The 16,779-nt window shown below is 39.5% G+C and overlaps 2 protein-coding genes across 2 annotated transcripts; both read right to left on the bottom strand.

Annotated features, from left to right (window-relative positions):
- Positions 1-570: 570 nt before the first annotated feature.
- On the bottom strand, positions 571-2,631 carry LOC116266764 (receptor-like protein 51). The gene has a single exon (XM_031648096.2). It carries the CDS (start codon positions 2,522-2,524, stop codon positions 1,046-1,048), a length of 1,479 nt encoding a protein of 492 aa, XP_031503956.1. The 5' UTR covers positions 2,525-2,631; the 3' UTR covers positions 571-1,045.
- Positions 2,632-9,321: 6,690 nt separating this feature from the next.
- On the bottom strand, positions 9,322-15,293 carry LOC116266762 (cellulose synthase A catalytic subunit 4 [UDP-forming]). The gene is given in 14 exon segments (XM_031648095.2): positions 9,322-10,050; positions 10,500-10,853; positions 11,423-11,622; positions 11,692-11,950; positions 12,044-12,256; positions 12,338-12,463; positions 12,817-12,954; positions 13,074-13,189; positions 13,192-13,418; positions 13,749-14,015; positions 14,186-14,324; positions 14,423-14,474; positions 14,625-14,713; positions 15,025-15,293. Coding segments are annotated over 14 exon segments (2,955 nt in total). The 5' UTR covers positions 15,215-15,293; the 3' UTR covers positions 9,322-9,465.
- Positions 15,294-16,779: the final 1,486 nt, after the last annotated feature.

Consider the following 16,779-nt stretch of genomic DNA (forward strand, 5'->3'; position numbering starts at 1 on the left):
CATCGTTTATTAAAATAACCTAAAGGCACTTTATAAAATGGTAAAAGCCAAGGAGAAATAAAATAGTTCATTGTAGATGTCATTTTTAAAACATTGCAAAGCAACTTTATTAATGCATCTGGCAGTAGTATTTCTAAAAATTTTATAATATATACATATAAATAGACAAACATACCCGCAGTGAGAAATGGGTTCAACTGAAACTGATTTTCTGTTCTCCAAATGAGTTGTTTCTCACATTTTCACTTTCCAAATTTCAATTTCATAAAAAAAAAATTTGCTAACATCCGTCAACGACCCATGTGCAATCCAATCTTCATATGTAAAATATCGAAATCAAAAAGAAGAGATTCTTCGCGACCCATGAGCAATACAATCTTCAGATGTAAAATACCCAAATCAAGAAGAAGATCTTTCTCATGGAGGTCCGAAGTCACCCTTCATTTCTATCTTAAATGACGAACCACATTATACTTCTGGTCTTTCTAGAGCTCTTCCTCGTCCTCGTTTATCCAATAAAAAAAGATTCGGAAGAAGAAGACGAAGAAGAAGAAGAAGAAGCTCTTCCTATGCAATGCAGTAATCGACAGAAAATTTTATATATGAGAATGAAGATACAGAGCAGGGGGGACACTACAACAGAAACATACACAGGGATGGGAAACAGCCAAAATGAGAGTGAGACTCCATCTATAATCTCACCGAATGATCAGGATAACTATAACCCCCTTCATCACCAAATGAACACCACCACCAATTACATGTTTGACAAGACAAGAAATTAGACAAAGTAGAAAAAAGAAACAGAAACCTCAGAAGGTGCCAGAACACCCAGGTCTTCGAAATCTCCACCTGAACATGTTGTCTCTGTTCCTAAAAAGAATTTGTCATTTAGAAAGAATTGGGGAACAAGAATTGCAGCGCGTATGGTCTTTCTAGACCAAATGATGCGCAGTCAATTCCCCCTTAGTTTGCAGAAATGAACCTCAATCCCTTCCTGCGAGGTTTCCACAAGCTGCACTATGTTCAAACTAAAACCATCCAATCAAGAACACCACTTTGACAGAAGGATACAGAAGATGATCAGAAAAACTATTGATGAGAGCCCAATTGCCACTACAAGGACTACGGTGCTGGGTCCGTGGTGATGACTGCGCTGGCCTCCGTTATCGGCTTCCGCGGTGCTGTCATCGGTTGGCGCCGCCGCCGGCGAATTCGAGGAAGAATCCGGCAAAATGGGAAGACCATTCTTGTCGCAAGGCGCTATCCCCAGCTTAACCTTTGAAGAAATAAGAGACTTATTGTAGCACATATTTGAGTTCCCACCAATCTTGAAGACGGCGAACTTCTTAACGAAGGAAGCATTGAAGGGAAAAACACCATTGAAGTTATTGTTCTCAAGATTCACATGTGTCAGCCCTTTCATCCGAGTGAGAAACCCAGGGAGACGACCACTTAGCTGGTTGCCGCTCAGATCAAGATGTACCAATGAAGAGATATCTGCTAGGGATGCCGGCACCGGCCCCTCCAACGAATTCTGCGCTAGGGAGAGGCTCTGCAGCTTAAGGAGGTCTCCGATTGTAGACGGGATGGATCCAGAGAACTTGTTTGAGCTCAGATTCAAGGACCTCAACTCGGTGAGTAGAGTGATGGAAATGGGGATGCTCCCATTCAGACCATTGTCGGAGAGGTCAATCTCTGAGAGTTTTGGCTGCCATTTGTCTGGCAAGACGCCAGTGAGATTAGTTCTGGTAATCTTGACAGATCTCAGATTGGTCATCCTGCTCAGGATGATTGAGGGTCCACTGGCACTGATCTTTACATCCTCGATGGTCAACTCGGTGAGGTTGGCCAGCCTGCTGAGCCACACACCAGTCAATCTATGGAGGCTGTTTATGCAGGAGAAGGATCTGAGGTTGGCGGCGAGCTCACCAGGGAACCTAACCGTATTCACCGGGCAGTTCTGGAAGCCTAGCGACTGGAGCGTGTCAAGAGTTTTCATGGCGGTCTCAGACATCTGGATGTCATGAGAGCAGTTCCTCAGGTAGAGGGAGACAAGATGCCTGAAGGGCTTCCCAGCGTCGCAGACGGTGGCATTCCCGGGTGTGCTCGGCGAACAGGGATCAATTTTGGCCGGAAAACCGAGTGACCTCACCGCCATGAGCTGTTTAGGGTCCAGTGAGGAACTTGGAAATGTGACAGAGGTAGGTGGTGGTTGTGATGGTGTTTCTGGAGGAGATTTGGATGGAGGAGAAGGAGGAAGCTCCGGAGCAGATACCGGGGAGGCAGCAGTCGGAGCATTTTTTGGTGGAGAAGATGGTGGGGTGGCCACACCCTTGTGGGTGGGGGTGGAAACACTGGGGGAAGCAGATGGGGAAGGTGAAGGGGAGACATCAACTGCTGCTATGGGGCTGGGCTTACTGACTGGAGCTGAGAATGCAGGAGAGACAAAGGGTGAGAGGAGGAAGAAGATCAAGAACAGAGCTTGGGGCGCCATGGATGAAGGACCATTTGGTGCATTCATGGCAGATCTCTCTCTCTCTCTCTCTCTCTCTTTCTGCTAGGGTTTCCAGGAAGTGAGTTGTTTTCCCTTCTTTTCTAGGAAGTGAGACTCTCTGGTTCAAGGAAGGAACTGCCCACAGTGGTGGTACAGAATTCTTATATATGAGGAAAATGAGAGTGGCCTTTGGGTAGATATTCGGATTTCGGCGCCCAATTGAACAACATCAAAAATGATAGGGACCTTGATGATTTTCTTTTCATTATTTCCTTATTCTGCCTTTGTATCAGGAAGATAAAAATTGGTGTTGCAGGGGGGCACTTCTGTAATTGCAACCAGGGGGCCCCACGCGGTGAAAACTTTAAAAAGCGTAGCTTAGGCTTGAATTCTCAATGGAAAATGACAGTTTTTTTTTATCTATTTTTATTCCTCCTTCCTTCTGAGAGGAGGAGATGTCCTTCTCATGCATGATTTGAAATGACAAATGTCTGTTAAGAATTAGCAAGCAAAGTCTTTTAAGATCAATTTCCAGATTGTCAACCATATTGAAGCATCATTACATCATGTATAACTTTTGAAGCCATGCATAAAAGAGGGAAAAAGTAAAAGAAAAAGCAAAAGTGGGGTATCCATGTAAAGCCATGGAGTTAAAAATGGCTAGACATGAGAAAATGAGATGAATTTCCCAGTGCAGTTCTGTTCTTTCTGCTTTTAGAAGCAAAACTTAACAAGTCTTGGACTCTAAAACACAAAGAAAAGCAACCAACTTCAATTTGCGTAAGATATAATGTTTCAATGTAGAGGACTTTCGAGTTTCGATGGATTTTCCAGCTTCCGGCCTCACCATTCTGTCCTTTTCAGCAATAACACTTGATGTTGAAGGCAATTAAGAGGAGCAGTTGGGGGTAGGCTTGTACGATGAACCAGCCGAGCTCCAGTTGGAGTTCTGCTTGAGTCTTATATTGTTCCGCTTGAGCTCAAAATGATCTTTATGAGGAGAGCTCCAGCTTTCTGATTCATTCATTTTTTAAAATGAAAAAAATAAAACACAAAAATGGTATTAAAATTCATAAAAAAAAATTACCCATATGCATAAAAGGGAAGATATGAGTGGATTCGAGTTTTAACTCAAGCTTGAGCTTCAATTCGTCCGTCAAACAAATTGAATTTACATGAGTAAATGAGTAAGTTCGAGTCCAGCCCGAGTTAGCTGAAGTGATTTTAGATCCTTAATTGAGGATGGATTCTTTTAATTCATTGTTCTCTGTTGCCAACAAAATAACTAAAATCGCAAGCTTTGGTTGAAGGGCTGCTCGGCATTGTTGAAAAAGTATCTTGTTCATATTGAGTTATCGAAAGGAAACCATCTTGAGAATCGTGTCCACTAAATTTTTGCGTTGGAAATTGGGACAGTAGAACGATCGGCAGGATAATGGATAATCACACCGTTTCTTTCGCTCCTGGACGATGACTGATTTGCTGGAATTCATGTTCTCGGTTCAAGGAAAGACAAAAGAAAGAAGAGTAATGTTCTTGAATTTGACAATTGGCAGTTGAAGATTCCTACTGAAGTGCAACTCATTCGATCAGAATATTCTTGTTAATTCTTTGGACTGTCGATGGATCATGTATTTCTCAACTGCCAAACTCCATTGACGGTGCGTTTGAATGAAGAGAACTTATAAAAAACTTTAGTTTTGTATTGAAAGCTCACAATTAGTGAGTTGGCGAAAGATTAGTTGTCTTGATTCATAGCTTTTTTTTCTTCTTTTTTTTTTTTGGCAGAAACTGAAGTTATTAAAAGACAAATTAAGATCCACCAAACCATGCCAAGCAGGAGCTTGTGAGAGTTGATCTACTGGATTCAACAACATCAGAGATTCCCTCTTAAATGATTTGATGTAGATCAGTTGACAATGTGAAATGCCACTAGAAACATTCATTTTTTTGTGATGTATCACCTCTCAAATTAATTACGGGCGAAGCTGTCAGGAACTTCAGTTAACAATGTGAAAATGCCACTAGAACCACTCATTTTTCTGTTGATGTATCACTTCGTAAATTAAATACAGGCGAAACCGCCGGGGGATTTGACATGTGTCCTAAACAACTACTAAGATGCAAATCTGAACCCGCTTTAATTGTCATATTAATTAGTTAAACGGTGGCGGAGCCAGCGTCGCGTGGGGCAGGTGTGGGAATATTTTTCAAGTCTTAGCCTTCTTCCTCCCTCTCACTCTCTTCACTATTTATTAGAAATTCATAAGAATTGAGATCTTAAATCCATAGTGTTATCATAAAAATGTCATGCATGGCCGGAGAAGTTACCGAAGGTTCTCCTTAGCTTAGTCGATTTCCATGGGGAAAAAGAGGAAATTATCCATGATAAATTTAACGGAGTGGTGGTACACAAAAAACATTTGTTTCATGCCTCATTTAATAAATCATGAGTTTAAATTAAAAAAGAAAAAGGTGAGAGAAGAAGGCCACGTTCGGAGACAGCTAAGAATTTTCTTAAATATTGTAAATTTTTTAAATGGTCTCGCACATCTTCACCCTGTGGAGACGGCTAAGAATTTTCTTAAATATTGTAAAATTTTTAAATGGTCTCGCACATCTTCAACCTGTGGCCTATTAGAAACATGCATGTTGTCTATAATTTATTTGTCTAAACCACATTGGAAAATTATCAAGAAATGTCTTAATATTTTAAAATTTTTAATTGTCTCGCACATCTTTACCATATGGCCTACTTAGAAGAAATGCATGACATCTTTTGTCTTACCCCAATTGGAAAATTACCTTTTCATGTACAAAATTTTTGTGAGATTCGGATTTCTTGTCGTAGATGATGTCTTACACTCTATCAGGGCAGGTACCAAACCAGTCTCCGGGTTTTGCTTGTTCTGGCTAGGCTTGCAGAAGTGAGCCACGAGACTTGCAGGAGATTATTCGTAAAACATTTAACACCGATTTTCTAAATTTGCATTTTCAATTAATTAAAATCACTTTTTTAATATTCAATAGTATTAATGTGAAAATAAATTTGTAAATCAGGTTACACAAGCCAAATAAAAGGCCAACACTTCCAGGTCATGCTTAGCATTTTAGCTACTCGATTTAGGCTTTTTAGGCCCTGTTCGGACCATGCCTTTTTTATTGTTTTTTCTTCCTCCCAATAAGAAATTTTAAGTTAGAAGACAGTCTCTTAAAAATTCTTTATTTTTAACTAACAATCTTAAATATTTATCCTTATATATATATATAAGTCCCCTCACCAGATTTGAGTATTTTAAATAAGTGCCCCGCCAGTCAATTTTTCTGGCTCCGCCACTAGTTTCATGGATGACGCCAAGGTGTATATTGCATCTTGTGACCTTTCATCTTAAAAGATTGTTTGCCTTTAGGGGCGTGGCATGGTTTATTGGTTTGATGGGTCGGTGAAAGTCCAATCATCAGTTTGATTTTTATGGACACTACTCTTAATTATAAATAGTGCATATACCGCATTCGAATTCATGAGTTTATCTTCCACCAAAGTTAAATTTCAAGAGCCAGATTAGCCTTAATTTTATTACGCCAGATTATGTATGCAGCTTTCCCAATCAACATCTTTCATTCAAATGATGATGAGCAAACAAAATAAGATGCTGTTTAATGGATTCGTTGGGTCCGGCCGGCAGGCCCATCAAGTGGTCTTGTCTTCCAAGATTTGTTAGATAAATAAAATAAAAACTTAAACTTTTATATATATATATATATATATATATATAACCAACAACAACAAAATAAAACAAAAGATATCCTGTTTACATTGATGTATCGCCTCCAGTTTCTTTCTCCATGGCATCCACCAACTCGTGGGCCTGACAAAGCCTTTGCTCCTAACCTGTGGAGTCTTGTACTTGAACGCTTCCTAACAGCAGGGCCTTCGAGGAAGAAGACAAAAAAAAAACCACCTAACCAAGCCTCTCAAACGAAATGTGTACTCTCATTTCTCTCCCTAACAATATATTAAACAGAAATATATGCAGACTCCAAGGCGTTTCTAGTCATATATTTACAGGCTGAGTGCACAAAATTCCTACATCCACAATGCATTCTGAACCTAATTTCTTAAACCAACTCTTGTGCTAATCTTTGATCAAGGTTTTCAAATCAGCATGTAAAAGACTCCGATATGATTTTTTGTTCAGGTCCGCTTTGAGAATTGGGTAGGGAACAGAGCATCTATTAATTAGAGTGTCACGCATCTACCATTTACAATCTAAAGGAGCAATGCCTGTAAAAATTGAACTGACAACTGGACTTTTACTGGCCCGCTAATCCAACCAGCTACACTACTCTCTTCGAAACTGATTGTACTTGGGATCGACTTATATAATGTTTTACAATATATTCGGTAGTCAACTAAATGTGAAAGTTTGATCAAAGGAGCTTAGTTCCATGAAAACTTGAAGATCAAAACAAGTTCAAACCATTTAGCTATGTTTGTCAAAGTTACTATGTCACATGCCAAACTCCACTTTTCATATATGAAAAATGAACCGCAAAGCATTCTACCAACTTAGATTAGCTGTACCCATGAGCCAACCACCTGCCTAAGGGCCCATTTCATTCAACAGAAAGCAAGCTAAGCTGGCCAAAGAGAGAGAGAGAGAGATTGTTTTACGGCGCATGTGCTAGAGGCCGCCATTTCTTTCGTGCCAAGACAAGGGATTTCATTCCATTGATTCCAATTCTTCAATCACGGTGGACGACAAAAAAATTGTTTTTAGGTTGATTTCTTGCCTAACTTCTTTCTATTGCATACAGGTGTCTGTAGGGGTATCAACGGTTCCCTATTTTTTTCAGCATCTCGTAGTATCTGATTTATTGGATGTTCACGTATTTGGATCTAACTTCAAACGAAGAAAAGTAGATCACCATATCCAACTCTGAATTTGAATTTAATGTGTATCTAACTTTAAAATTCGTAACCGGATCCAAATGTGACTTCAAATCCACAATTGAATCTAAACGACATGATTGTATATTAACATCCAGTTTTCAAAATGTATGGATATTGGATATAGGACATTTATTTAAAACTAAATCCAAATTCAAGTCTGAATCCAATTTAGACATTTATTTAAAGCCGGGCCTTACCGATGTCATTCTCAAAAGATGCGATTTGCTAAACGAATGCTTTATATATATATATATATATATATATATATATATATATATATATATATATATATATATATATATATATATATATATATATATATATATATATATATATATATATATATATATATTCAATTGTTTAAAAGAGTTTGATTAGATCCCATTTAAATCTGATCCATTGATATCCCTAAACAACGTGCTTAGCTTATGCCACCTGAAGCACTTGACCTTTCCTTTGGAATGGTTCCTCGGTAGGACCATATATGTTTGGCTACTGGCTACACTGCTGTCTGGACTTTGGCTGGCACTTTCAGATCTAAACATTGTGTTAGTCCCCTAGTTTCCGCGTAACTCGTTGGCCCTTCTTGTTGAGTGGATCCCAAGCACTTATAAAAATCTACCACCTTCTTGTCGAAGGCCATGTGTGCCGCAAGAGGTGGCGGGCTCCGCGAATTCTTCGCCTTGTGTGGGGAAACACTTTCACCATGTGGGAATTTGCAAGTGCTTGGGGTGATCAATTAACCCAAATGTAGGGGTGAACAACCAGTCGAGCTGCTCGAACTCGTCTCATTAAAGTTCGGCTCATGAACAAGTTCGAATCATCATTTGCTTAATGAGTCGAGCTCGAGCCTTAATCGAGTCAATATATTCAAACAAGTTGACGAGTTTGTCGAGCCTTGATTAAGTTGAGCTCGAGCTCAACACGTAACAATGAATATCAATTTTATTAAAACGAGTTTGTCAAGCTCGAGCTCAACACATAACGATGAATATCAATTCTATTCAAACTAGTTTGTCGAGCTCAAGCTCAACACATAACTGCCAAGTTGAGCTCGAGCTGCTTCTATCGAGCTATTATTGAGCTCGAACCGAGTCGAGCTCAAGGTTTCATTAGTCAAGCCGACTGAACTCGGGCTCGACTCAAGCTTGTGTTCACTGACTGAACTCGGGCTCGACTCGAGTTCACTGATGCAAGTTCTGTCCTCTCTAATAGGCTATACTTATAGAAGTGTATGATTCACTGCATCAATGAAACCATGGCTCAGAGATGCAGCCTTGGTTTTTGAATTCTTGACCTCCTACAACTTGAATGTCTTAAGTTTCAAGACCTTAACCAGGTGAATGGAGCTCACTCCTGTGATAGAATTGCTACATTACCAAAACAAAGATGCTCAAGCAATTAGGAAGGATCAGGTTTGAGCTAAACGTAGCATAAGTAATGACTGGATCAAACTTATCAATTACAATGACTGGGCTTCTTCATCACAAGGTCTCTACCCGATACTGCTGTGTTGCTGTCAACAGGCGGAGCTGCACCAAAATTGGTTAGGTCATGAATAGAGTTGCAAATGTGGTGGATATGGATCGGTTGGATCATAGGTGGTTGAGCTCAAAACATCTCATGATCTCTGACCACCGTAAGGGTGAGCCAATCCAATAATCCTCTTGGATTACAGGTGGATGCGACTCAGTGTAGTCGACGTTGGAAAACAGCATATACTGCCCTTCACTTTCAAAAGCTGGTTTGTAGTAGGATTGCAACCCAAAAAAGAGAGAGCATAAGTTTCAACATTTTTCTATATTCTTCTTGATTACCTGATCTAGGATGAATGAGGAAGCGTCACCAAGGTCATCATTGGCACACAGTGAAACAACTGAAACTAAATGAATACATTCAACATTCAAAGCCTTTTTTGTTCTCTTCTTGCACATATGCAGCTGCCAGAAAAAATGAAATAGGAAAATTGGCATTTACATATAACATAAACATCACCAGACCGCAAGATGAAATATCAACAATCAATAGAAATACAATTCTTCATAGGCACGGAGTCATCCTTGCTCAAGAATGGATCAATCTTGACCCAAAGAAGTGAGAAGACAGATGCCAATAGAACAGACCAGAGAACAACAATGGTTGGTGTCCTGTTCTGCCTCCCCATCAAGCCTTTCAAGAACGGGTACAGATGAAGGATCACCCATAAGGCAAAGAAGACCTTGCCAAAGAGTGGCCCCCATGCTTCATAGCCACTATTAAGAGCATCTGAAAAGCCAGCCACAATCCCCACCAAATTGACCACAAGAATGGTGGTTGGTGGGATCAGAAGAGTTGTCCATTTGAAAACATATAGTTCACCAAACTCTGCATCATCAGAAGCTTTTGCAGTAACAGTGAAGTTGGTGTCGAAACCAGCTGTGACCTTCAGAATTCCCTGGAAGACTGCAAAGAGGTGGGCAGATACGCCACCAATCACCCAGAACTGTTCATTCCTCCACCACTCTTCAATGCCCACACCACTCCATCGAAGCTCAAGCACACTGGTTAAGATGATGGAGATGAAGAGGCAGAGGAACAGGACGCTTGCTACGTTGGAGAGCTGGAAAGAAAACGAAAGGAAAATTAGATTATACACACCTAAACAATGGCAATCCCAAGCATGAAGGTTATTTTAGAAACGATTTTATCAACTGGATTTAGGAACCATAAGTTGTTCGCCAATCTACACAAGCAACAAACTTCAGTTTAGAAGCTACGAACTTCCACCACATAACTTAATCAAGATTGTTACTGGGGTTTGACAAAAATTAAGTTGAGATTATTAGCCCAGTGCTTCTGCAAAACAAGTTTTCCTTAAGGAGAAAAACTTAGTGTGTGAAAATGAAAACTAAAATTCTTCCACAGCCTTTTTTTCTGAAGATACCAAAAATATTCCAGAAAAGCATCACTGAATTTCCATGGATACAGTTTTCGGTAGATTGGATGGAAAATGATACTCTATATTCAGTAAATCAACCACAACTAGATGGCTGGAAGATGTGCACTTACAGTTGGTATAATGAACTTCCCAGTAAGTAGACAGATAGCTGGAAGTGAGCAATAAGCAATAAGGGGCAACGAAGTGAATGGATATACGATAGTGTTTATATATGCTAATCTTTGGAGCCATTTGAGACGACCACCACCAACTCCATACCAAAGAGGACAATGCCTGCTGAAGAAAATTTCAACAGACCCAAGTGCCCAACGAAGAACCTGATGGAGTCTATCAGAAAGATTGATGGGTGCAGACCCTTTGAATGCAGGCCGCAGAGGCATGCAATAGATGGATCTCCATCCACGACAGTGCATCTTGAAACCAGTCAAAATGTCCTCCGTTACGGAGCCATATATCCACCCAATCTGAAAACAGGGAAAGAAAACATGAAATCATCTGTGTAGGAGAAAAACGAAGCAACAAAAATTAGATAATGATGGGTAGTAAGTCTAAAGGGATTATATAATGTTGACATTGCCTTACTATAATACCATAGTAATGAACTTAAAGTACATAAAAGAATTTTGGTGGGAAGAAGTGACAATAAGTCGTATATGAAACTTTATTCAATTTCATAATCAATGATTGGTGGTTGTTTTGCTTCTGGAGATGACGGATTGAAGCAATTTATTCTAGAGGAATGCCTATTTTTGTATGGTTATTCCGATAAAATGGTGGAACAATAAAAAGATCAAGTCCTTGGCAAAATTAAAGCAACATAAAACCGAGAAAATGCTGAAGTTCATGCCTGCATCATCAACACTAGTCGCAAGGGTAGGAAAGCTTACCACAATCAGTCTATCCCTATTTTTTAGCAAAATGAATAGGAAAAGAAAAGAAAGAATAAAAGCAAGATTATTCAACGAGGCACCTAAGCAAGCCAAAAGATGTCATGAGGCGAGCAAAATGTATGATTTGGATGAAGAAGAATCACCTCCTTCCCCCACTCTGTTTTCTCCTCATAGCCACAGCTAATAACATGGATTGCTTCCATAATAAGCATTGCTGGATTTGCAGACTCGGGAACTCCCCCATACTCCATCATGGTAGATTCAATGAATACAGATGACAGGCCAAACGTCTTCTCAAAACTCATTTGAGATATCAACAGTGATCGTTCATAGTCATCATAATCTGTACAAGGGTAATTCAGTCAGATCCTGAATTAGATAATAATATCCAAATTCAAATGATTAGGCTTACTATCGATCTCTTGAAGGTTGAAGATAGCAGCATCAAGATCCTCCCTCTTTGATTCCCTGTAGAGCTCCTTCTCATCATCAGTTTTCTTTGAGCCAGAGCAGCAGCAGCAACAGCAGCAGCACAAAGAACAAGATGATGAACGTTTACGGACTATAGGCAACGATTGAGGTCCATAACCATAAAGAGCTTGTCTGTTGAAAACACATCCTGTTCCCACATATACTGGTCCTTGAATACCATCTAATCCTTTCATGTTGACCTGCAACATTTGCAAGATATTACCCACGGTGGTCAAATGCGCACTGTAATAGTAGAACAAGCACAAACCATTTTATTTATGTCCGGAACTTACATCAAAGAACACGGTGTTTCGGTTAGCATAACGATCACTTCGATCAATGCCATCAAACCTCTGAGGAAACTGAATATAGCAAATGTCTCTACCCATTTGTGGGTCCATCATAAAACACATAGCCTCCCGAACAGCTTTGCTGTTGTTTACATAGTGGTCGCAGTCAAGGTTCAGAATGTATGGTGCATTTGTGAGAACAGCAGAGACTCGAACCTTTAACAGAATCACATAGAAATTAAATTCAGATCGTTCTCTAATGTTGTTCGACATACTGTTTAGGTTTGAAAAGTTTACCAAAGCATTCATTGCTCCAGCCTTTTTGTGGTGTTGGTAACCAGGCCTCTTCTCTCTAGATACATATACAAGCCGGGGAAGCTCGTTATCTTCTATGTCATGTGCACCATTATGGCCAAGAAAGACCTGCATACATTAATTGCCATACTACTCAAGCACAAGCCAAACTGTCTGCACTATATTAGGCAGTTTTTCCTTTTCCGACTTACTGAGTATGTTCCATATGCAGTTTGCTTAAGAGGGGCATGATGGAAATGATATGTAGTAAGAACTTCATGACCAATTGTGGTCCCGAGCATAAAAAGAAATTTAACAAAAAGCTAAAGACTTCCGGAACTGCATTGTGATAGACAAGCACAGAATTTATGGTTCGGTCTGCTTTTTCCAGGCTCAGATATGTGCCATCTCCATGTAGAGAAAAATATGCATGAAAAAAAATAATGATCTCAAATCCTTGGCACGACAAGTAACTAGTCTACCTGAATCATTCCTGGATGGTCTCTTGGATTATTCCCTGGCCACGGTGTTCCATCCTGCATTATCCAGCCCTCATCAGGGGTTTTCTGAGCTTTAGCTACCAATGCATTTATTCTGACTTTGTATTCTTCGTACTCGCGCTGGAAAAGAAAAAGGAATCAAATTCAATTAGTTATGGCACGACAGTGAGCCTTGGAGAAAGACTTTTCTAGCTCATTTGCAATTTTCCCTGTGTAAGCATAAAAAGGGAAATGCTTACTTTCATTGCCCTGCGCTCCTTGACAAAAGAAGGTTGTACTTTATCCTTTAAATAGTCAATCTTCTGTGAAAAATAAAATTCAGGTGCCCGAGGCTCTATAGAGTACTTTTTACAAAAGGAACCCATTTTCTTGCAAACTCGGATGTTTCTGAGAGTGTTTCAAATGTCAGCATAGCAGCGCCATCATCTGAAACATAACAAGAGACTTTCTGGACAGGATAGTCAACTGCAAGGATTGATAGGACAGTGTTTGCTGTGACCAGTGGTGGTTCTTTTAATGGATCGACAGTACTAACAAAAAAGTCCACAGCTGCAAAATCACAGATTCCACCTTCTCTTTCATACCTAAAATCAATTAACAACAAACGTATCACTAGTTCAGGTAAATATTTGTCTTCACTTGTAGCTTAAAACAATAACAAAAATAGTGTGTAGTAATTAGTGTAGGTGTATAACCTTTCATCACCAGCTAGTTGTTTCCTATTTCGTAATGAGCAGCCTAAAAGAACTGATGCTCTGTGCAGATACTAACAACACCCACCAATTGAATAATTTACACTTAAATCATTGTGTTCCAAAGACTATATGGAAGCAGATTGCACAGCAACCCATCGTTTAAATACGCTTCATATATCATCCTGAAATTCATACGTAGATTCGTTTTTGAAGCCGTACCTTAATGATAACCTGTCAATGTATGTGTCTCTCTCAATTGGAGTCCATTTGGGAAATTGATCCAACACCCAAGAAAAGGCGAACCAGACCTCGCATATAATTGAAGTGAGCCAGAGGCCATAAGCACTATCAACAGGGTTGGTTACTCTATATTGGAAGAAGAACGCAAGAACCAACAATCTCATAATAATGACAAATCTGTAAGGCGTAAGCTTGTTCTTAGAAATTGGAACGGTTATTGAAAGTGGTTCTTGAGCCTCTGAAATCCTGCATATAACATCATAATTTTCTATAAATAATAATCATTTATGCTAATTAATGAAATTAATGGCATTTAAATGGTGAGGATGATCAACCTTTGATACTTTCAAACTAGTAAGTCATGCAATGATGCTTTTTTATGATAAGAGGAAAAGAGACCCAAAAACTTTATTTACCGATCATCGTTCATGCGTTGTTCAGGTGGCAATTGAGCTTCTTTTGGGGCAGTAGGAACCTTTTTCTTCTTGCTTTTGTTGTCCCTCCAGCTCTCAATTCTGTTCTTCCATAACGGGTTTCCAGAATCACCATTTGATTCTATAAGAGATCACGTAAAGAAATCAGGAAATTTCCATGACACAACGAAGGCAATAAAATTGCACACAAAAAGGAGGCATCTAGAAGAAAACAGCTACCAGTTTCAATAGCAGATAAATTGCTCATTTGCCTTCGATGGCCTTCTTTGTCCTGTGCATTTACATTTTTCTTAAAATAAGGTTGTTGAACAACATATTTCTATGGCAAATAGGTCCAAACATAATCAAACGGAATATAAATCTCATTCCTCATTGCTAATACAAGAACCAGAAGAACTAATGGGATTTGCGAGCCGAATACCTGCGGTTCCTGTAGATGAGCTCCTAAATTCAAACCTTTGGCAGAGGCGGCTTTTTCAACCTCTTGCTCAGCATCAGGGCCCGTCCTTTCTGCAATTTTTTACAATATCCTGTCAGAGGCAGTTCATGGAATGTCTAAAATTGGCAGGTACAGTAGCCGGCGAATCAACTCAAATTTTTACAGCATTGCACCAAGTACCCGAATTCCAAAACCTGAGAAGAGACCTCATAAACGGCAGACTAATTATATTTTCGCAAACAATTCCATATAGGTGGTAGCTAACTACATTCATGTCGATAATTCCTTACAATGGTGTTCGTTAAACGCACTGAAAATCTCGAAAAAGTTCACTATGCGGCCATTCCTAACTGCGTTCTTTTCCAAGATTTCGACCAATGACCTTCGAGGAAGGAGTACGGGGCGCCGCACTGCAAGCATGTTCGTCCTCCATCGGCTTTGGATTCATGGTCGACGCAGGAGCGGCAGATGGGAAAATTGCACTGCCTGCAGGCGACGAAGACGTTGCCGTCCGGCGAGAAGCCTACGGCCTCGGCACAGACGTTGCAGGAAGGAACCCTCGACTCCATCATCGTCGTCAGGGATCCCCAGTGGGCTACGCGATGAGGACCTCTTCACCGTTTTCGCCCTTAAAGAAGCGTTAGGTGTGGAAATCGGAAGGTGGGGTTTTGCTTTCATGGCGGATGGTTCTCTCAAAGAGAGAGAGAGAGAGAGAGAGAGAGAGAGAGAGAGAGAGTTTTGAAATGTTAGTTTGGTGGGAAATCTGTTGCCTCCAATCTCCGCATCTTCTTTTGTCGCGTTTTTCTTGTTAAGAATATGACGTCTTCACTTTCTTATTGCTTCTTTCCTCCGCAACGCTGACAAGGATGAAGGAGCAGGAGTCATTCCAAAGCATCGTTTCCAAATGAGATAAAGAGATAGGAAGTGTTTTTTCATGCTATCATTGATGAATTGAAACCATTCGCACTAAAAAGTTATTGGACTTGACACCATGTTTGAAGAGTGGAGCAAATTGAAGTAGTCATATGTTGCCCCCTTGTTATTGTGTATTGTGCAAATGAAAGTGTAGTTTCAAACTCCCTTAAGAAAAATAACCATTCTATTGATGAGTATTTCCAGCAAGCAAAGATGATTTGACATCAACTTGCTGTGATTGCAAAACCAGTCGCATTATGTGCTCACTCCCTGAATCTTATGCATTTAAACATCAACAGGGTGAAACCCTTGCTCCCTTTTCAGGTGAGTGAGAGGGGAACCTATTGTCCGAGTGAGAGGCCGAATCCCCCTTCTTTTCCTTGTCTTGGGGTTCAGAGCTTTGTCAAAACCTAAGTAAGCTTATACTTACTCTTGTTAACCTGATAACAGCATCTACTACATTATGAATCTAAAGAAATATAGCCCATAAAATTCAAACTGATGACCAAGTTTTCATTGGTTCGTTAGTCTGACCAGCTATGTTATTCTCTTAAAAACAAAACCCTTACACGTCAAAAGGCAAAGAAAACCATTGGAGTAGAGTATGACCATATTAATGCATTTGTAGAATTTAATATTGTCCATTCAAGTTTTGAAAACCAATGTTGAGGAGCGAGATCCTAAATTTAGAACGTTCAGGTCAGTCTTACAATACACCGTTCAATGGATTGGATGGAAAATCCACAAATCTTTTATATATATATATATATATATATATATATATATATATATATATATAGTTAAGCTGGACTTGATCTTGATCTGAAATAATAGTTGCTAGGGGTTTGAACCTGTCCCTTTTCCTATCTTTTTTATTCATAGTTTCTTTTGTGAACCATCCATCAAATACTATGGTATGCCAATGTTCTATAAACATGACTCTAATATTGAAGTAAATTTATGAAATACTAAAATAAGTATTTTATGAATCTACATCAACTTTTAAGTCATGATTCATGAAACACTTACAAAATATACTTGTTACCAAATTACCATTGCTGTCATGACATGACATCTTATCCTAATGGACATACCAATTTCCTTTATATAAAAAAATATTCCCAATATCATAAAAACAATAATCGAGGTTAGGAGAAAATATTTTCAGCACCATCCCATATTTGGCTTTCTAATTTTGAATCTTAGTGCGTGTCTGACAATA

Source organism: Nymphaea colorata, chromosome 13 (genome assembly GCF_008831285.2).
Source record: "Nymphaea colorata isolate Beijing-Zhang1983 chromosome 13, ASM883128v2, whole genome shotgun sequence".
NCBI lineage: Eukaryota > Viridiplantae > Streptophyta > Magnoliopsida > Nymphaeales > Nymphaeaceae > Nymphaea > Nymphaea colorata.